The 22,449-nt window shown below is 44.1% G+C and overlaps 1 protein-coding gene and 2 long non-coding RNA genes across 5 annotated transcripts in view; 1 reads left to right on the forward strand and 2 right to left on the reverse strand.

Moving 5' to 3' along the window:
- FAM120C (family with sequence similarity 120 member C) overlaps positions 1 to 11,521 on the forward strand; it is a 35,120-nt gene extending 23,599 nt beyond the window's left edge. Inside the window, exon 16 of the mRNA XM_081175685.1 lies at positions 644 to 11,521. Coding sequence (XP_081031811.1) covers positions 644 to 943 — 300 coding nt within the window. The 3' untranslated portion in view covers positions 944 to 11,521. The remainder of the gene's footprint in view (positions 1 to 643) is intronic.
- Positions 11,472 to 13,498, reverse strand: LOC308576456. Its single transcript, XR_014003237.1, has 2 exons — positions 13,376 to 13,498; positions 11,472 to 12,036 (listed from the first exon to the last, which is right to left on the reverse strand). It is a non-coding gene; the product is annotated as an uncharacterized lncRNA (long non-coding RNA).
- A 1,924-nt stretch (positions 13,499 to 15,422) lies between these two features.
- On the reverse strand, positions 15,423 to 19,804 carry LOC308576453. Of its 3 annotated transcripts, XR_014003225.1 has the most exons (5): positions 19,057 to 19,803; positions 17,019 to 18,665; positions 16,336 to 16,924; positions 16,189 to 16,242; positions 15,423 to 15,773 (listed from the first exon to the last, which is right to left on the reverse strand). It is a non-coding gene; the product is annotated as an uncharacterized lncRNA (long non-coding RNA). The 3 variants fall into 3 exon arrangements; XR_014003224.1 differs by having other exon boundaries at positions 16,336 to 18,665; positions 19,057 to 19,804; XR_014003226.1 differs by lacking the exon at positions 15,423 to 15,773 and having other exon boundaries at positions 16,222 to 16,246; positions 16,340 to 18,665.
- Between the last annotated feature and the right edge of the window lie 2,645 nt (positions 19,805 to 22,449).

The raw sequence follows: 22,449 nt of genomic DNA on the forward strand, positions 1-22,449 counted from the left end.
TGTTTGATTCTGCTACTGAATTTCCCCCCTATGTTTAGTTCAAGGTATTCTGTTCCACTTTTGCTTTCTTTTATTTGGTACCTGTTATTATATTTCATATTATATTTATTATGTTACTATATTTCATACTATATTTCAAGTAGATAAATAGGTACCACTCCGGTGGGAAGGTAAACGGCGTTTCCATGCGCTGCTCTGGTTTACCAGAAGCGGCTTAGTCATGCTAGCCACATGACCTGGAAGCTGTACGCCGGCTCCCTCGGCCAGTAAAGCGAGATGAGCGCCGCAACCCCAGAGTCAGTCATGACGGGACCTAACAGTCAGGGGTCCCTTTACCTTTACCTTCATTATCTTGCATCTTTTGGGATGGAAAAAACTCACGATTTGGCAGTGTGATGCAGGTGGACAAGTGGATCTGAGGTTAAAAGAGTTCACCTTGTGGACTGGTTTGGAAAACAGTATGGACTCTGTGTCATGCTGCATGCAAGGCAAAGGATTTTGATAGAAGCAGCCTTCTGTCCCCATCTCAGAAGTGTTTGCATCTTTAGGTTGGATCTCTCTAGTCAATATCCCAGGACCTGGGTGTTCTACTTAGTTTTTCCAACTCCAACCCCCGCTAAAGGCCTCCTCTTGTACTTGCCAGGGCTCTGCAGAAGGAACTGCCAAGACACCAGAGTTCAACAACAACAACAATGGTGGCAACAGCAGTAGCAACAGCAGCAGCCGTCCTCAGTCCCAGGTGAACGGGAACGGGGGCACCACGCCCACAGTGGGTGAGGACCCAGGGGCTGGAGCCTGCCCCTCAGCCACATCACCTTGTGCCTTAGCCAGAGACGCTGACTCGTGCAATAACAACAGCCCGTTCTTCGGGACGCTGAGCGGGGATCCTGAACGGTGCCCGGAGAACAAGCTTTCCTTCCCAGCTCTGCAGAAAGAGGAGTGAATGGAAGCCGCCGTGGGTCCGATTGGCGGGCAGTGGGGCGGTGGAGAGAAGTGTCATGGAGTTGCAAACTAGTGGGGCTGGGGGGGGGGGATGCACCACTTCTGCAAATCCCCAGAATGGAAACATTTGAGCTGGTGAGAATGGTTAAGTGGTGGGGAGGTCCGGGAGCAGAGCTTTCTTGACGACTCGCATTTGGAGGGTTTGTGTCCTGGTGCGTCTTCTTCCCTGTGAGTAGCAGATGCAGCCCTGGAGGGTGGTGGAGTGACATGGGGCCTTTGTCCCACCTTGGGTGACCACATCGGCACTTTTTGCTCTCTGCCCCTTGAATTTGCCATTGTGCCAATCGGATCCCAAAGGGCGGCATTTTTTTTTTCCTCTTAAATTTTTTATTTGAATTTGTTTTGATTTTTTTTAATTTTATAGGGGGGGAGTTGTTTTTAGGGTGCAAGATTTATGGTAATTCTGGATTTGGGGAATGGGATATTTTTTAAAGGAGAAAAAGCCGGCAAGGTTTTATTTTAAAAAGGGGCAGATTTTTCCTGCCTGCCTTGTTAATTTCTTGCCAGCTCCCCCACCAGCAGGCCAAACAGCAGTGTTGCTTGGGCGGGGGGGGGGGGGAGATGGTGGCAAACAGCATGGAGTGAAGGTTTTTTTTGGGGGGGTGTAGGAAAAGACAATGATTTTTAAAAGAGAGAGAGAGAGAGCAGCACAGCTACTGCACCTTATACTCCCAAGTGGGTATAGCAGTCAGCTTGTGCTTTTTATTATATATAAGAGAGAGAAAGAGAGAGATTATATTTATATATAACGTGAATAGAGCTATATATAAATATGAACGCGGAAAGCCCGGAAAGGGTAAAAACGTTCCCGGGAGACAACTTGCGTTCCGAAATGCGCTATGCGTTCTTTGTGAATTAAAGGACCTGTGTCCCCAGTGGCCAGAGTTTGGCCCTGCTAACAGGGCTGCTGGGGCAGATGAACCAGGCTTCCTGATATCAGACAGAAAACTTCTTATCCTTCAATCGGACGAGCACTTACTGTTACAATTCCAGGACTGTGAGCAAATGAATAGGGCTGGGGCTGTAAAGGGGTTTGGGGCTAAGGGTGGATTGTCACCCTGTTGCCATGGGGCGGGTGGTGGGGAGGCTGGAAGTCAAAAGTATCAAACCGGTCCAGAGCCTTGGGGGGCAAGAGAGGGAGGGGTAACCCAGGAGAACATAAAGCAGTTGAAGTGATATACTGTTCTATAGGCTGAGTTGTGTGCACCCTGCGGCTTCAGCAGACAATCTGGAAATCAGTGCAGGGCTTGGCATTCTCAAATCACAGCTTTTGGTTTCAAAGCAACAACTATCTTTTTTAAAAACAAAACAAAAGCCCACTGATATTTAATAGGGAAATGTTTTCAAAGGGTTTCTTGGAAGAGCTAGTCAGGGTTTTCAGTGTGTTTGTGAGATGGTGGGGGAGGTTTTAGGGCCTTGCACAACTGCCACTGCTTCTCTTGTTGCTGGTATCTCTCACCATTCGTTTTTGCCCCTTTTCATCCCATCCATGTCCAATGCTGTCTTACAGTTCTCTTGAGAAATTTTTTTTTGAAGCTGAATACAGTGGTACCTCGGATTACAAACCTTTTGGGTTACAAACACTTCGGGTTACAAACTCTGCTAACCCAGAAATAGTACCTTGGGTTGAGAACTTTGCCCCAGGATGAGAACGGCGTCGGCAGCAGGAGGCCCCATTAGCAAAAGTGTGCCTCAGGTTAAGAACGGTTTTCAGTTAAGAACGGACCTCCGGAACGATTTACGTTCGTAACCCGAGGTACCACTGCAACTGCAAAAATAAGCCAGTTCTCTCACACACATATGGCACAAGAGAGACTGTGTACTGAAACTGTCTGGGTGGTTGTTTTTAGTGCAGAGTACACACAGTTTTGCTTATATAGAATGGATAAAATGGGTGGTTTTAAAGTGAAGAATCTTATAACTGAGGTGGGAGTTTGGGTGGGCAGGATTAAAGTTCTGTTGAAAAGAGAACTCTAACCAATTTTCCAGCTGCATACGTCCATGCAGTCTGATTTCTTACATCATCCATGGCATGTGCCTCAATTACTAGGTTGTGAGAGTGTCAGAATGACCACTCCAACCTGAAATGTGTGTTGATTTTTGTTTCTGCCTTCTGCTATCAATCAATCAATCAATCAATCAATCAATCAATCCATTCTCCAGTAGGCTGAATCCCCCACCTGTGATTCTACCATAAGAGGAACAGATGAAAAACAGTTGGCCAGAAAAAATGTCCTGATGGCTATTTCTGACTCCTTGACCACGAACAGTATAGGCAAAAGAAAGTACTTCCTAACGATGCATAGCGAGCGGATGAAATTAACTGCCACAAGGGTATGGTGATGGTCGCTGCTGTAGATCCTTTTGACAAGGGCTTTCGACAAATCCATGGGCAGAAGTTTATTTATTATTTATTTATTAAATTTGCGTCCTGCCCTTCCTCCCATTGAGTATGGGATGTCGGTTCTGTAAATGTCTACTAACCTTGATAGCTGGATGGAGCCTAAATGTTCAGGGATGGCATACGTTTGAATTTCAGTTGCTTGGAAGCAACAACAGGAGTCTTTGGGGAAAGGTGGGAGGGGAAATCTGCCCTGTCACCCACTCAGGAATCTATTTCTGAACATAAAAGGGCAGTTAAAATGTGCCTAAGGCCTGCAGTGTGGTGTTCATACGGTGTGTTGGGATCTTCCAAGGGGCTGAAAGATTCCTCCAGGTGCTTGCAAGTGCTGGACCTCTAGGGTGGGGTGTGACCTACAGCTGCTAGAAAAAGTCACCTCCTCTATCAGAGGCTCTAGTGAGAACTCTGTAGCCAACAGTTGAGAGAAGGCAATGCTCTTTTTAGGTTGACATCTAGAGCAGCTGGGGAAGCAGGCAGGATTTTAGGAAGCGAGAAAGGGTTTCCAAAGGTTGGAGGGGGCACTGATTTAAAGTGCAGGTAGGTAATTTGGATTGTAAGCTCTTAAAGGCAGCTTGATTCTCACCCACCTACCCTGCGCCCCAGTGGGGACCCTTTCCTATTTTGTTGTTCAAAGCAGCTGAAAACCAAACTCCCCAAGTATTCGAAATTCCTGTTTGTTCAAATGTATTGAAACTGGAACGTTTTCTTTTGCTGAAAATATGGCAGACCGTTTTCTGAATAGCAGGGTGGGGAGGAATCCAGAAAGAAAAAGGTTTTGCCACATTTATATGCTACAAAGTTATCCAAGCAGAAGCACATTTTAAGGGGCTCTGCAATACTGTAGACATAAATCACCAAAGCCTACCTGCCCCCAAAGGCTTCTGATTCTCTATTGTTAGGGTTAGATGTTGGCGAAGTCTGTGATCCAGAAGAAGAATTTACAAAGCCCTTGCTGGATCAGACCCAAAGCCTATCTAGTCCAGCAAACTGTTTGCCCCAGTGGGAGGCCCATAGGTAAGACCCTCTCCAATTGTGGTCTCCTCTTCCTTCTGCCTCTGATACTGGTGGAGGCAACCTAGCGATCATGACTAGTAGCCATTGATAGCTTTATGGCCCATGCTTTTGTCCAATCTCCTTTTCATTGGGGCTTTAAACCTGTAAACACCCCCCCCCCCGGAGTACATTTCATTGAATTCAGTGGGACTTGCTTCTGAATAGACAGGTGTCAGATTGCTCTGTCTGAGCCTTATTTGTTGGGGTCTTGTGAGGATTCCAGTAAAGCTCAGTTTTCTAAAACTGGTTTCTAGCCTTTGTGATGGAGGTTCAACGCACCAGAGATTTCTGAGAATGGAAGAGCCACCTTGCTGAGTCAAACCAGAATTTTGCCACCATGTAAAGTGAACAGCAGTCTTTAATTGGGAGTCATCAAACTTCAGGACTGTGGAATCTACTTGGTGTTTTTTTTTTGTTGAATCAAGATCTAGGACCCTAGTGCAAAATACATGCTTTTCAGAATTACATATCCCAGACTTGATTTGGAGTACAGGAAGTGAATGGAGCCATTCACTCTTGGTAATCTCACATCCTTCCTTCATTTCAGCAGATAGACTTGTTTTGCTGTTGCTATTGTTAAACACATGTGAGTCAGAAATCCTTGTTCTACAGTTATCTCTGAATAGGTCTGAATCTGTTACATATATTTATTTAATTGAAATTTGTCCATTATTCATTGAAGTCCCTTGCAGAATTTGGCTTGTAGCTACTGGAATCTTGATAGACTCTTGAAATTCAGAAATGCAGTAGGTATATACTACACAGCATTGCAGGCTTCCAGAACCTGATTCTCCCATACATACATTCTTTTTTAAATTTATTTGCATATCAAATCTGAGTGTTAAATCCCCATTTTTTCTGTGAAGTGGTAACAGGATGAACCAACTCACACTAAGAACAGTATTTTCAGCTAATAATTTTCAGGAAAGATCTTTCCCAGCTCCTAGAAATGATTTTACTAGAAAGGGTGTATGATCTGGGATTACAGTATATATAGGAAGCAAAAAGGCATTGTCTCTGAACTATGAATCTCACCATTAAATCTTCCTAATTAAGCATTAAATGTTCTAATTAAGCAATAGAAAGAACCCAGTGTAGATTTTGAAAAAGTGCAGCTGTAGGCAGGGGTGTGTTCCTTTTTGAATCGTCTTCAGTCCTATTCTCATTGGTATGCTATGACTGTAAAGTAAGACAGAACTTAAAATTGCATATCGAGGGTTTTAGAATTAGGGTTTTCAGAAAAGGCCCTCGCTTCAGCCTCAAGTGGATTAAACCAACAGTCTTGGGAAGCTGGTGGAGAACAAGGAAGTGTTTTAAGTTTTAATTGTGCCCTGTTGCTGAACGTCCTCTGATCTGGGTTTGGCTTGATGATAACAGAAAAACACTTTATTCCCAGGTGTAAAGAGTAAATGTAAATCTTCCTTACACGATAATACTTCCTGTCACAAATGAGACACTGTTCAACCTCTTCAGTTGGGCATGCAGTTGTCATATGAAGTTTGAGGAGTGGGATTGCAACTTTAAATGGTGAATTTGAGAGGAGGGATTTAACACTCTCTTTCTCTCTTGGGGGTGTTTCGGTTGCTTTTAGCTTTGACAGTATTTGCTGGGAAGGAAGACAACTTCCTCTCCTGACCAGTGGCACACATTTCCAAGCAACTTAACCATTGCCAGTTCTGAGGTCTTACCCCAGAACTAGAAAGACGCCTGCCTGCTTGAGCCATGCCTGCAGTCGCACAGGCCTTGGAGCATGCAGCTATATTGCTTTGATATCATGTAGCCCAGGGGAGCAGCTGGATCTGCGTCACAGGCTTCTGTGACGCATTTCCTTATATTTCCAGTGCTTGAAACCTTTGCAACTGGAGCAGATTGGCCCCCCTTTTTTAACCTCTTAGCAATGCCACCAGGCAAGCTATTGATTAGGTGGCGGGATTGATTTGACTTTGTCTGTCTGTCTGTGCAGACTGTAGCCATTAGTGCAGTCCCATCTGTACTACACATCTGAAACAGTACTGTACCACTTTAAGCAGGGTGATGTAACAATCCCTCTTGCCAGGAAATGCTGGGAATTGTAGCTGTGATGTGAATTGGGGTCTCCTAACAGCCCTCGGCACCCTAACAAATCATTTGAGGGAAGCCATGCTTTAAACGTATGGTGCAAATGGAGCCAAAAATAGGAAAGTTTTGGGAAGCCCTTATCCCAAACATTTATATATTCCGTGATTCTGTGGGAGTACAGAATGTGATACTGGGCCCAGTCTTTAAAAACGAATCTTTCTCATTTTTATGGATACTAAAATAAACCTCAGACGTTTGTGGGCAGCAGGAGTGGCTGGATAAGTTTTTCACTTTCAGGGTGGGGCTTCCCCCCTATGTAGTGCCCATTAGAACCAGGCTAAATTTGGCAAAACTTTTTTTTAAAAAAAAATAAATTATGCAAAATAAGACTGAAAATGTGTGTTACTTGCATAATTTATACAGGAAGAAGAATTCGGTATCTGAAGATTTTAGATTTTATCTTGTTTTAACTGTGGGAAGTACACTTCAACATGGTCTCTTCCTTGCAAGCTAGGCAAAATAAAGTTTGAAGTCACTCTACTCTAGATTCACTTGACAAAAATCCTAGATAGGTTTTCCTTTAAATTCAAAAATGGATGTGGTATTGTTCAGAATTGCTCACTGCTTGCTCAGCCAAAAAGGTAGCCAGCAACGTGTATCTTTAAAATATCTCTTATGAGAATTGTGGATACTTCCAGGTGGGAAGGGGATCATTAATCTTGAGGAATTTAATTTGAAGCTCAGTGTTGCATGAAAGCCAAAGAGGTAGATGAAAGTTCCTAGGTTTCTCTTGCATAATAAATCCAAATGACAAAACACCCTTCATGCATATCTATGGACTTTAGTTTAATTGCAGTTGGATAATGCTACCATTCCCACTAGTGTTACTGAATGTAAAAGAGCATCTCTGATGTGATGGACATCATGTTATGATGCAAGAGTCAAGCTAACCTGACCTATCTTTTATAAACCTAGTGAGAAGCAATAACCGGATGATTGCCCTCAGAAGTCTGGTTCCCCATCATTTCAAATGTACTGCAGCTAAGCAAATACCTTTTTCCCCAAGCTTGTTTGGCTCCAGCATGCAGAATTGGAGCTGGTCATGTACAGATTGGAGACTGCAATTTGTGTGATACAAGAATTCAGGCATCAGTGCCAGGCATTCAGAGCCAGTGTGGTGTAGTGGTTAAGAGCGGTGGACTCGTAATCTGGTGAACCAGGTTCGTGTCTCCGCTCCTCCACCTGCAGCTGCTGGGTGACCTTGGGCCAGTCACACTTCTCTGAAGTCTCTCAGCCCCACTCACCTCACAGAGTGTTTGTTGTGGGGGAGGAAGGGAAAGGAGATTGTGAGCCGCTTTGAGACTCCTTCGGGTAGTGATAAAGCGGGATATCAAATCCAAACTCTTCTTCTTCTTCATCACCACCCCTAAGTGCAAATGATCTACGGAGGCACTGAGATAAGTCTGCTGTGGTTGAGCTGGAAGATTCTAAAACTTGCAGTCCTGTAGAAGTTAGCCTTGCTTCTGGGGAAAGTGGAGAAGCCTTCATTCCTTGGTGTTGATAGCACTCGTAGATCAGAAGTGTAGTTCAGCTATGACTGTTGAGCAAAGGTGGCTCTGCTTTGGTTGGAATGAGATGAGCCAAAGTCCTTTGAGAAAATGATACTTGACTATTGAAAGAGGGCTCTTTCTAACTCTTAAAGCAGCTTTATGTTGTCATATTTAACCTTGCTGATTCCCCATTTCTTGCAGCTTTTGAATCTGAAGCTAATATCGGAGGTGCTTTTTGCCTATAGAGCCAGGAACCAGGAGTCACTGCAAATGCGCCTAGCCATAACTAGATGGCCCCATAGCTATTTTTTATAACAAAAAAGTTTGCTTATTTAAAAATAATAATAATGAAGCCCTGATTTGCAAACTTCGATGTTTTTTTTTTTAGTGCAGATTTCAAAATTCAGATCCTTTTGTGAGACCAGAAAGCTACAGTCCTTGAATGTAGATATAACAACTCTGAATATACTTCTCTTGATCCTAAGACGCACAAAAGGGGAGGTCAGCGCGTGGCCTTGCGATGGATGGATCAGTCTGTTTCATGTGTCTTCATTCATAAATCCATTCCATTCAGTTTCTGCATTACTCTGAATTAGTTTTGAATCCATATGAAAATCTGTATCTAAAAACGTATTTTAACTCTGTGTATACATTTCTAAACATTTTAACTAGGCATTTTGTTACTTTTTTGAGACAATCCCCGTGTCTCATTAATTCAGATAAATGCAAAATCTAAGGATAACTAAATTCTAATTCACAGGGGGTCTGGTTCGGGTCACTTTGCATCAGAATTCACAGAAATAAAATTCTTCAGGCATCTGTAATGAGACCTTTTTTCTCCACATTTCCAGAAATTAGTCACCTTAGCATTGCAGGCTGTCTGTAAAATTAAGGACTTTTCAAGCATCTTGCTGTGCTTCCTGTGGGAGCTATTGTATGACAAAGACGCAAAAATGTAGAGCTTGAATGGATTGTGACTTTGTGAAATGAATGTCCTAATCATGAACAAACATCAGGTTTCCCTTGTGAGGGTGACTGAGGTAATGGTGGCATCAGTAGGACCCAAAGATTATGTTGAGTTGTGTTGTTCATTCTTTGAGAGCGGAGCTCTCAAATGCAGCGTTCTTGCTTTTCATTTGGCCTGTGTAACACTTTGGACTCTCTCCAGGGCTGGATCCTTGGATGGTACAATCTTAGCAGAGTTCCTTTGAAGTCACTGGATCTGCATCCCACATTCAGAGCCATTGATCCCCAATGGAGGAAGGTCCATTAACAACAGCTGTAGGGATCGTGTTTATTAGAAATAATTGCTGTGTAACTAACTTTGATGCTGAGAATTAACTGAAGTAATATGACTTTCCCCTGCACTGTGCAGTGGACCTTAAATGCTCATAAGGAAGGTGAAATATGTTCCTGTGTCCAAATCTTCTTCCTCTTAGCAGGGCTTTTTTTCAGCCAGAACTCACCGGAATTCAGTTCTGGCACCTCTTATGTGGGCACGATTGCCATTATAAGAGAACAAGGGAGGAGTTCATGGTGAGTTCCGGCACCTCTTTTTCTAGAAAAATAGCACTGCCTCTAAGATAAAGAAAGCTTCCTTTTTAATATGAGTTGAAGTGGGAACAAATCTAATACTTTTAACTTCCTGTACTAGGCTCCAATTCAAGATTCTCTAAGCATGTTTCTCGAAGTCTTCATAAGGATCTAAACCATACAATCAAAGGCATGGATTTTAGCATGCTGCCTTCATTGTTTTGTGGGGGGTGGGGTGGAGGGGGGGCCTTTTAAAGCCAGCCTACTGACCAATATTTCCTGCATTTCTCTTACAAATATTTCATCCCATCCTAAGGCAGTAATGTGGGATATGACTCTGACTAGCCGTTCCCAAGGATGGCTACTAGTCAACTTAGCCAACCGGTTAGAGGGTTTTTTGTCCAAATATACTTAACAGTACTTGAAAAGACTTTGAAGCCTTTTCAGGGGCAGCTTTTCAACTTTTTCTGATGTCGTTTAGAATCCCACCTTTCCTTGGATTCATACGCAAACAAGCAAGCGAGCCCTTAGGTCCCTGGGGGGAAGTCACAGACAAACATTATGACAGGGACTTGAATTCTTGTGGAGGGGAATAGGGGTATCCCGGTCCACAGATTAAACATGTGTACGCTAGGGCCTGTGAGGAAGGCACAAGGCCACTCGGTGGCCAGTTGGCACAAAGCACCAACATTTCCCCCTATCACGCAACTGTAACCTAGGCTGCAAATCCTCAGTATACTTACTTGGGTGTAAGCCCACTGAAATAATGGTGTTTCTTTCCAAGTAAATGTTATTAGGATCAAGCTGCAAGATGAATCATAAGTTAACTACAACTTTTTTTTTTAATCTTGTTAGCATAATTTTACTACCGAAGTTGAATCATTATAGTAGCTAACTTACCTGACATGTATTTTGCTAAATATGCATGTTCTTCTATTTTTAATTTTAATCCTTCCAATTACCCCCACACCAATCTATTTTGTAAGTCCATTTTTATTGTTTAAAAGAAGTCTAACACACACCTTGTTTAGAGATCTTTCAGTCTTTAATTGCTATTTACCGCTCATTGCATAAAGTCAGATAGCGTCGCTCATTTTCTAGTTTTTTTTTTAAAGATTAGAATTCTTTTCTGACTCCGTTTTGAAAGACCAACCCCCGCTTCCCGCGTACACTTTTATCTGTCTATATTACCCTTGCAGACGGGATGTACACTTTTTCTGACTTATAACCATTGCTCTTGTATTTTGGTAGATGCTTTGTTGATAGTAACTAAATGCCTAGTAAGATTTTAAAAGTAAAAACTTCAATCTCAGTTGTTACTTTAAGCCAATCTTTCCCCTCACACACCCTCTTTGAATAACCTTGGAAGTTGCATTTTTACCATATATATCTCCCCATGACCACCTTTTAAAATGTTTAGCCTGAGATTTTAGCTTTAAAGGGAAAAAAAAGCATACAAACCAATTTTTGATGAACAGAGTAAATCTGATTTTTTTTTCTTGTTAGTGATCCCCTGTCAATTGCAAGTTCATGCTTTATTTATGTGGGATAAATTCATTATTCCCTTCTTTTTTAAAATGGATTTTCTTTTTATGCTATATTAACACCTGTTCTTAGTGGATGGATAAATGTTATCTTTACTACCCCAACCTTGATAAACAAACTCCCATCTCCCCGATCCTTGCACCCCACACCAAGCTCCATAGGTTGTTGGGTTTTTTAATCAGTGTAAGTTTGGACAGGTTGCTCTAAATCAGGGGAAACTCGCAGTAGGTTTGCAATCAGAAAGCTTGGGTGTCTTTTGGGAATGTTTTTTGCTGGTGGAATCCTGGCGCGTTGTTCATCTGTTGATGATGGAGAGAGACTTACAGTGCTTAATAAATTCTATTCTTTTAGTAAAAAATAAATAAATGGTGTGTTTGTACTCCTGTGTTTTAAGCTTTGTAAAGGTACAAGAAAGAAAGGTGCCGTGTCACTTTCAGTGCTCTGTGTCTGCTGCAGCTCTGCAGAAGTGAAGAATTCAGCCTCATCCGAATTTCAGGTGTTCCTTCACGGTGTCCCTGCAGCCGCTCATTTGGCGTGATGTCCATCTAATTCATACTTGGAGTAGACCCATTGAACAAATAACTTCAAGTTACTTGAGCGAAAAGGGAAGTGCGGTGCAGAACTGCAGATATTTTAAAACATGTATAGTGTATCCCAACCTGTCCAAAGTTAGCGGCAGGATCCACAGGGGCAGCAGATCTGGCCTTCAAGGAACACATTGGCCACTCTCCTTGGAGGCTGGATCAGCCACTTGTAGATCTTCACTTGTCCCTTCTTCTGGGCAGTGGGGTGCCGTTTTGTGGTTCACCTCAAGTGCCAAAATGTCTTGCGCTGGGCCTGCAGTGGACTGCCGTATTTTTCGCTCCATAAGACGCACCTGACCATAAGACGCACCTAGTTTTTAGAGGAAGAAAACAAGGGGGGGGGGGAATTCTGAATCAAATGTTGTACTAAACTATTTAATAAACTACTGGTATCTCAGAATAATATTTCAACCATGTACAGTTGTACCTCAGGTTACATACGCTTCAGGTTACATACGCTTCAGGTTACAGACTCCGCTAACCCAAAAATATTACCTCGGGTTAAGAACTTTGCTTCAGGATGAGAACAGAAATCGTGCTCCGGCGGCGCAGCGGCAGCAGGAGGCCCCATTAGCTAAAGTGGTGCTTCAGGTTAAGAACAGTTTCAGGTTAAGAACGGACCTCCAGAATGAATTAAGTACTTAACCCGAGGTACCACTGCAAAGTGAACAGCAGTCAACAGTGGCATTAAGAACCATCATCACTGTCATTAACAAATGAAGAGAGACTTTATCCCCTAGTAAGGGGGGCAGGCAATGGAAATATATGAGCTTCCCACATTGAATCCCTTAGATCTAAGGATTATATGGTTTGACCCTACACAATTATTTTAATAAAGCCAAAAGAAGTGGGACTTTCTTCCTTTTTGTTCATTTCAGAGAGCTCTGGGGGCTTTCATATGAGGGAGGAATGAGGGAGAAATCTGATTCAATTCCCATTTAAAGTCAAACCTACCTAATTCATACCTTCGTAAACAACACAAGGACCAAACCACAGCCGCCCTTCAAATTTCACACTTCTGCGAAGGAAGGCACTACTGTCCCCTGGCAAGACCAGTGGCAGAGGATCTTGCGTGGCGACACGTTGCTCAGCACACCACTTTCTTTTACTTGCACCCCACTCTGCCTCCGAGTTATGCTCAAAACAGCCCTGCAGGGTAGGCCAGGCCAAGAAACAGACTCATTCAAAAGGATTCAGCTCCAAGGGCCTCCTGGCAGTTCCCTCCTGTGAGAAATGAGGTTACAGAGATCCAGGCAGAGGGCCTCCTTGGTGGTGGCACCCGCCCTGTGGAACGTCCTCCCATCAGATGTCAAGAAGATAATAAACAACTTCTAGAAGATATCTAAAAGCAGCCCTGTATAGGGAAGTTTTAAATGTTTTATATTTTTATATCTATTGGAAGCTGCCCAGAGTGGCTGGGGCAACCTGGTCAGATGGGCGGGGTACAAATAATAAAACTGTTGTTGTTGTTTAAACCCTGGTTCAAGTCCAACATGCCATCCATTGCGGCGCCACCTTGTCTTTCATCCTCCTGCAACTTGTGCAGGAGACCTTCCTGCAGGCTGCACCCAGGACTCAGAGCCCACCATCTGCCCCGACTACCAACACACCTTGCCTCTTGTAGAAGTGGGCGCCTGGCCAATACTCACACATGCAAGATGTCCTCCGTCACATCCAGTTCCTTGCTGATCCCTTCTTTGCGGGGCTCAGGGCCAGGGCCAGGGAACCCAGCGCAATCTGGGCCAATGATGATGATGAGAAAGGGATCTTCGGCTCACTTATGTTAGGGGTAGTGATAAGGAGCATAAAATGTACAAGAAAATCACAAACACAGGCCCACACAGCCTACCTTTCCAACAAGATACACTCTCTCTTATTCAAGGTCACTTTTGTAGTCTATGTTTAATATTTCTGGGAGAGCTTCTAGTCCCTGGTTTTTGACTCCGGAGCTCTGACACAGCCAGGCCAGAGCACCTCTGTGGCATGTAACCAGGCCCAGAACATTGGTACCAAATGAGTGTCACATTCAGTGTCCCATGCACTTCATTCTAATACAGTAATATTGGAATTTTCTCAAAGAGGAATTACACATACTAAAATAAATATTGGAAGAGGAAGTGTGAGTCATTGGTGCTTCCATTCCCCAATATACAGTGTGTGTGTGGTGTGTGTGTGTAGGAATTCTCACTGCAGGGGAAGGTGTGCCGTTCCCTTCAGCAACATACCGCCCTGAAGAAAGAAAGAAATTTCCACAAACTAATGTGGGAAACGTTGCAAAATGCAAATCTGGCCCTCCTGAAGATCTGGGTGGATAGTTCTTCTAATGCCTGGGTATCACTGACTTGCAGTGGCTCTGGAAGGATCTTTCTTAGCAGCCCTATCTGGAAATGCCTGGGACCCCACCTCCTGCATACAAAGCATGCACTCTGAAACGGAGCTACAGCCCTCCCCCAACGTGCACTTACTAGGGAGTAAGTCTTCCTTCAAAGTAAACTTACTTAGGGTCAAACTGGATTCCTCCTGATCAGCAGAAAACAAAAGGGCCTGACTGAACATACAATATTGCATCCCTGGATAACCCTGATCGCAGAAATTAGACATGTCTTTGCTTATATGCACATTTAAAATGGCCAACTTTTATCAGTAAAGGACTCCGGGAGCTGTCAGGTGGACTTTTAAATCATTAGCCGGCCTGTGAGGGTGAAGGTGAAGGTGAAGGTGAAGGTGAAGACGCTGACTTTTATATGAACAGATAGTGAAATATAACCCCACTGCAAGTGCTGGTAGGCTTGAAGAAAATATTTATCACCTGAGTTGACGTTAAAATACTATTCCCCCCTCTTTTCGATATCTGAACTATGGGATATGGGAAACGTCTTAGAGATTCACATTTAAAAATATTAGTAGTTTATCACCTACTAAGTCATAGTCACTAGACCCAGTGATTTCAGTGATTCCGAGTATGACTTAGCTGGATATATATTACCTTGAGTATGACTGATGTGTTAGGTCATCCTATAATTCTACAGGGGAATATTATATATCTCACTGTAGTGGGGAAGAGTGTGGCCTAGGTGGTTGTGCTTAGTCTGCTGCCAAGGTGCTATCTGTTGATGGGCGACTTCAGTGCCCCTGCTCTTCCTTCTGTATCTTTCAGACAGACCTGGAATGCCCGGCCATTCAAATAGAGCAGTGTTTCCCAACCTTTTTTGGGCAAAGGCACACTTGTTTGATGAAAAAAATCTTGAGGCACACCACCATTACAGCCCCGTGACGTCAGCGCGCAGCGTCACGCCGGGAGGGACGCACGAAAGTGTAAGTTTCAATTTTTCCCCTCCCCCTTGCCGGGGAACCTCCAAGCTTTGGGGGTGGGGGGGAGGAGGCAGCAAAGCGAGGCAGGAAGGAGAGCGCGGCTTGGCTGGGTGAGCTTTGGCAGGGAATGAGAGCTGTGAGGCGGGCGCTGCGGACGGAGGCGCTGCCCGCCGAGCTCGCAGGCAGCCAGGCAGCCAGACGGCGAGAGCCCCGCGCTGGGCGGCCTCTCCTCGCCGCCGTCCCACCTCTCGCCGCCCGACTTGCCCGCCTCCCTCCAGGCAACATCTCGCGGCACACCAGGCAACATCTCGCGGCACACTAGTGTGCCGCAGAACAGTGGTTGGGAAACACTGAAATAGAGGACACCTTCATATAGAGAACTGTCACCAATCCACATCTTAAGCCTCTGATAGCCCAGAAAATTGACAACTGTCTTCTGTAAAATAGGACAGCTGAGCATCTTATATTTGCTCTTCTTCTTCTGCTTAATGACTGAATGTCATGCCATTTCCTCTTTCATCCCGGCCTTTTCCACATTCTGAATAATCTAAGTAGGATCCGTTTGTTTGTATATTTAGGTTACTTTCTAAACAATGCCAAATTAAAAGACAGTCTTTTATACAGTATTTTGTTCCCTATGGCAAGGAGTGCTAGGATGGGAAGCATCCATGTAATCAACCTTGTCTTAGACACACACCAGTGATACATCAGAGGAGCACTTTGCTTCATTTAGTTCTTAAGGGGGGGAGAGAGAGAAAGAGAGAGAGAGAGAGAGAGAGAGAGAGAGAGAGAGAGAAAGAGAGAGGTTGCATTGGAAGTAAGCAGGGACACCGCAGGGGCTTGAACCCCGTCCTGGAAACCAGGAGCGCCAACCACCAGCGTCTTTTGCTTTTTTTTGGCCAATGCAACAAGGTGAAAAGCAAAACCTGAGAGAACACTCTGAATACAGAATGTTCTCTCAGGAAAAAAGAAAACCCTTAAGAATTATGAAGTTGCAGACAGAACACAATCAAGGTTTTATCCCTTGCCATGAGCAAGGGATATTCACCTAGATGTGTTTACGTCACAGAGTGCCATGTTAACTGTCATTAATTTGCAGGGCAGAACGGAGAGACTGGTTCCAGTCTTCAAACTCTGCCTTTATGCTCACCTTTTTGTTAGTCCCTCCGAAGTGTGAATTCATGGGTCTGGAAGTTCCTTCTGCCTGTCTGTGAAAAGCTATCTGGACTCATTAGTTTGTCCCCGGCCCTTTCCCACCAATTCCAGAGAAACGTTTTTGGAACCCAGCTCTTCTTACTGACCTGACTTCTGCAGGAAGAGCTGGCTTCACCTGAGTGTGGTGGGCTCTTGGACAGAACTGTGAAGAGATCAAGCGGGGGGAAATGGAGAAGCCAGCCCAAAAGGATTGGACTGAAAAAGATCACTGAATTGTGGAGTGTGAAGTTCACTTGCCGTTAAGTTTCCTGAAGGCTTGCAAAATTCTATTTCTTGCGTCCCTGAGATGCACCTGGAAGAGACTAGGGTCTTCAGCAGCCCTCCCCTCCAGACACAGGAGCAAAAACAGCCGGTTACCTAAAGCAGCGCAGTCAAGACGCAGGTGTCTCTCAATCCGGCACTGCAGATGTTCACTTGATGCATCAAGAGCTCTGACACTGCCTCTTACTTGTCAATGGAGCAGATCTGCTTCCGGCACAGGTAGCTCTGTGAGGTCTGTAAAAAAAAGAGCTGGAACAAAGCAAGGATGGCCATCCCACCCAAAGATGTACCTTATTGTGTGGTGATGACACAGGAAAGGGCCTCCCCTGCAGTGGTGTCCCGATAAGAGAAGTCCCTCCAGGTAGAAGCACACAGAGTGACAGCATTCGGCTTTCGAGATCGTAGCTCTTCTGAAAAAGGGATTGAATAACCAACATTGCTCAAGACAAGCTCTTTGGAATATTTAGTTTGCATATTTGATATATGATTCCATTTAGAGCCTACCTTTTCTCCAACAGGCTCAGGGTGCTTGAATGGTCCCCTCACTGTGACCTGAAAGAATCTTTGTACAAAGAGTTGCAGGCAGAACACAACAGAGATTTCCCCCTCAGCCAAGCACAAGATACTCACCTAGTTGACCTTCAACCAGAAGACACACAACTGCATTGCTGCCATAATTACTATAGAGCATTTAGAGATTACTTGTTAGTTATTAGTGCCTATCGCCACCTCTGATAATTCAAATGTTTTATCAACAGAAGCTATGATTGCAGTTGAAGGTAACCAAGTGAGAGGTTACAGGCAAAGGAAGCAGTTCGCTACACCAGGTTTTAAATATATTGCCTTAGGAACAGAATTACTGGCGAGGATCCAAAATTTAGTATTTGTCGGAAACCCAGCAACTATCAATCCTATCGTGCAGGTTTTCACCAAAAAGTCAGCAATAGAATTTGGGTCAAATTAAATTTCTAATAAAGTCTCAGCATTTATGGATATGTTCCCTGCATTAAACAATCATACATGTACCCCAGGCAAAGAAAATCGGGAGCTACATGCCTCCTTTATCTACAGGATTGAAGGGTACAGACTTCTATTCCAAAACGTTTCACAAATGTGGGTTATCATCATTTTGTGCGGCCCTCTCTGGTCATTAGTGGAACAATCAGCCACTCCCTTATGTATGAGTAAAAATGGCCAGAGACCAGGGATTCATAAGATTTCAAATATTTTCTCAGTCATTTCAGCCTTACCATTAGCAGAAAAAAAAATCTGCCCTTTATGTACAGGAAAAAATGGTCACGGCTCAGCCTTCCTAATTGTGAATATGTTTGTGCTTAAATGTTTGCTGGACTTTTTTTGCTTAAAAATGGCCGGCAAAATGGTGAAAACCTCTACTCACTCCAAGGCCTCTACCAGGCCACCTCTGCCATTGCCATCAGTAGATTCACCCTCAAAATGCCTTATTTGCTTTTTCACACTGAAATCAGCCAGGCAACTGTTACAGACAAAAGAAGCAGTTTGATGCATCAGCTTTTAAAATGGGTATTCTAAATACCTAAATGCACTTAGGAACAGAATTACTGGCGAGGATGCAAAATGCTGGCATATTTGGAACCTTCTGGATTTATACACTTCGGAAGGAACAAAAACTCAACAATATTTTGGTGACCCTCTTCTGCAGTTGCCCAGTAAGTACAATTTGTTTGGCTTCAGATGCCAAATGCCACCACTTTTAAGCAGCTGCTCAAGAGGGTTTGTTATTCTACTCCTTGGAAACCACATTATACATAAAATGAAGTTCTCCCCATTAGTGAAGGAGCTTATCTATAGTCCCCAAGAAGCTATCACAAAATGGCTGCAAAGCATTTTTCTCAACAAGGCAACCTGAGCTAACATTAAATTAAACGGAACTATGTTGTCTTCTGCGCCTCTGCTTTGCCCTTTAGCACATGCACAGCTTTCTTTTCCCCTGGATCCCCCTGGATCCCCCTACCCGTCTCACTTCTAAGTCTTACCTGTCTTAAAATCTTACCCGTCTTGGTTTTTCCAACTTCTGGAGCGAGGTTCTGGAGCGAGCGGTTGCAGACCAGATCCAGGGGCCCTTGGAAGAAGCTGCTTTTCTGGCTCCATTTCCATCAGGGTTTAGGCCTGCTTTTGGCACGGAAACGGCCTTGGTCACCTCTGTTGATGGAGAGACAAGGGGAGGCGCTCAGTGACCCCCAGGGCCTCCCATCAGCTTCGGCTGGTGGCCCAGTTGCGCCCCTCTCTGGACAGGGGTAGCCTGACTCCTGCTGTCTCTGCTCTGGGAACCCCTTCTTGGGCCGTTCTTGTTTTGATTTGGTGTAGTTGATATTTTATGTGAACTGCCCTTAGACCTTCGGGTATGGGGCGGTATAGAAATTCAATAAATAACAACAGTAATGATAATAACTTTGGCAACAGAAACGCCAGCCTTCTTTTAATGAAATGGCTTCTCCAGTTGCCTTTTAAAAGAAAAGCCTTCTATTTTCTGCAATTATTCTTCACTCGGCTTGAAGCAGACTTCATCTCCACCCACCCTTTCCTCTGCTCCTTTGTACATCCAAAGACTTGTTGGTCAAAAGGGAAATAAACTTGATTTCGCCCCTCACATTCTTTCATTTGTCTTTTCTAGTCATCAGGTATATCTGCTTTTCTTGATTCTCTTTAAAATCTTCATCTTGGTGTTTTTTATGAGTTTTCAGTTTTGAGTTTAAATTTTTCATGGCTAAGCTTTCTTTTGGGGGCTTTCTCAAAGTCCAGAATTTACTCTCCCTGTTTTACTATGATTAATTCTTTGTTGGTCTTCTTATTTTCTTTCAGTTTCCTTTAAATTTAAAATGTATTGCGTCTCCTAACACTTTTTAGGGAGTTACTGAATCTATTTATCTTCTGTCTGTCTGTCTATATATCTATCTATCATCTACAAGCAACATTGAAAATTGCCAACTATGGAGATAACAAGGGAAAATTTGTTGTATCCCTTTTTAAAGATCTAAATAACAACTTCAGTAAGACTTCAGCTCTGACCAGTGAGAGGGTTAAAACCAGTATTATATCCAGGGACAGTCTCACTCACTAGACTCTGGCTCGCTCCTTCCACCACCTGTCAGTCATAAGGGCACATAAAATAGTCCCTTGGCGCATTAATACAGTGGATACCAATGGGTTTGTTTTCAACATAGGATCACTGCGCATGGGGGAGAAATTAGTGCCGGCCCCACTCCCTAATAACAGGGTTGCTGGGGGGCCAACTTGAATAAAATTTGGGAGGTGGGCGGGCGGTAAGCCCTGCACTACATAGTCACATGACACGCCACACACAATTAAATGACAATGGCCGTCAACAGTTTGGGGGGGGTTCACGGCCCCCTCAAATTTTGGGGGGGGGTATGGGCTTAAGAGGAGTTAGCTCCTAAGCCAGGGTGAAGGAGGTGAGGACAGGTGACCCCACCTAGGCCTGAAATCACCCCCCCCCAAACCAGGCCTCAAAACTGTCCAAAATTCCTTTTCTCTCTTCTAAAAAAATCCAAAACAGCTTTTCTCTGCTCTTCTCTGCTTTTCTCACAAGATGCATAGGAAAAATATTATTCTTTTATCAGTACGAGAAGGCTTCAAAAAGCTAATGAATAGGCTCTGTTCAAAGCAGGCCTGAGAAACGAATCTTATCTCATTCAGTTGCAACATCTTTGGACATGCTGAACCACTCTCATTCCCCTTTCCTGGTAAGGGTGCCAAGAGTCCACAATAGTCCCAAAGACAGAAGCTTTCTGTTCATGCTCAGGAACCTCAACATGGGGCAGGACTCTGAAGAGGAGGAGAAAGCAGAGGGAACTGGAAGGGGAATATATGCTCTGTGCAAATGACTGTGAACTCGTGCTTCTTTGTGAATCTATCACACTTGCTCCTTCTACCAGTTCATGGATGGTAGAAATAAAGCTTTTTCTCCGAAACTATTCCTTGAGTGTCTGTTGACATCCTCTTTTTCAGGGAACATTTTTAATATTTGCCCAAATGTCTCTGGCTATACTTTCTGGATGAGTCCTAGACAAGACTGGTGATTGAAGACTGGCTTTCCCCATCTTTTCTCTCCTCCTGCCCCCTCCCCCAGCAATATATCACAGCTTCTATAGCCTACGTATAATAGGAGTATTTAAAATGAGAATCTTCATGGTGTCCTCTTTTTTGCTCTTTGAAATGTGGCAACCCTCACTTGACCCTCCTAAAATAAATCCTGGCTACACCCATGGCAGGTGGTCATAGTGACAGTGTCAATCAGTTGATATAATCAATGAACAATTACCATATACTTAGAAATCTATCCTTTTTACCCTGCCCATTTATTATCACACTGCTGTGTTGATTCAAACTCCCAGACAGTGCCATTTCCCATACAGTGGTGCCCCGCAAGACGAATGCCTCGCAAGACTAAAAACTCGCTAGACGAAAGGGTTTTTCGGTTTTGCGTTGCTTCGCTAGACAAATTTCCCTATGGGCTTGCTTCGCAAGATGAAAACGTCTTGCGCTTTTTTTTTAAAGCCGCTTGAAGAGGCGCAGTTGTGACGGGCCGTGCTTCGCAAGACGAAAAACATCACAAGACGAAAAGACTCGCGGAGCGAATTATTTTCGTCTTGCGAGGCACCACTGTACCTGGGTAAAACCAAGATCGTAAAGTGAGAGCCTCCCCCCATTTTCCACCTGACAGCTATTTCCATTCTGGCAGTGCCTGTCAGAAAAGTGACGATGGTTAAAAAAGGAATATTGGGGTTGAGATTCCGCCCCCCCCCAACCAAAAAATGTGAGCTACAGATCCCTGTTTATAACCAATAACGATGGAGATTTCAGGATTTTATTTAGCTAGCTAGGTAGCCAGCCAAAATGGTACACAAGTGTTTTTGCACCATTTGTTCCCCACTGGGGTGGGGCTTTACAAACCATTGGACCAATGGAGAGAGAAGTAACCAATCATTTTTGTTTCCTCTTCTTGGCAGGCCTATTCACACAACATGTGCATGGTTGGTCCTTAATGCAGGAGCCGGGAAGCTGTGACCCTCCAGACGATGGAAGCCATTGGAAGCATGGTAAAAGTCCAGTCTGTGGTGTCCATTCACAGGTGAAACTGATTGCTGGGCATTGCAGTGATCTGGTGATGAATATTTGTGTGTGCACCAGCCCTGAAAGCAAACTACAAAACTAAGTACATTTTTCTGCACTAGTTATTTCTGAAACGGTCTTCAAGGACCGCCCCACTTACAGCGCATGGCAGTAATTCCACCCTGGAGGTTACCAGAGCATGGATAACTGGGCAAGACGATCCTGGTTCAGGAACAGCAATGGCTGGCAAGAAGCGCTCTTGGGTCTTTTTACACAAGCACAAACCCAGGTTTCAGCAGGTGTGCCTTCAAGAGGGAGCTGCAAGCTACAAGTGTAACTTACGACAAATGTCAAACAGAAATCCAACAGGTGAAGCTTTCACCAGAATGCAAAGGTGGTGACCGAGGTGGGGAAGTTTTGCTTGCTGTTTAAAAGTAGGAGCCTGCCAAAAATAAAGAAAAAAGGCAAATATTGCTATATGAATAGGACTTCAAGGCCATGCCATCCATTTTGGCTCCTCTTCCACTTGGCCCCCTCCTCTTCCTCACTGCCAGCTATTAGCTGCTTTCTCCCTGGTGGCAAGAGAGACAGAGAAACGCAGCAATGGGGATGGGGAACCTGTGTCTCTCGAGATGCTGCAACGACTACAACTCCCATTAGCCCTGTCCCTCGGCCATGCTGGATGGGGCTGAAGGGAACTGGAGTCCAGCAACACCTGGAGAAACACTCTGATTAAGATTTTGCTTGTGTTTGTGTAATTGATTAATCAATATGGTGAGCCGGCTCAAATATATTTAATCAGTTAACACATACAGACTAAAAG

The sequence above is a fragment of the Podarcis bocagei genome, assembly GCF_964188305.1.
Source record: "Podarcis bocagei genome assembly, chromosome: 17".
In the NCBI taxonomy this organism is placed as follows: domain Eukaryota; kingdom Metazoa; phylum Chordata; class Lepidosauria; order Squamata; family Lacertidae; genus Podarcis; species Podarcis bocagei.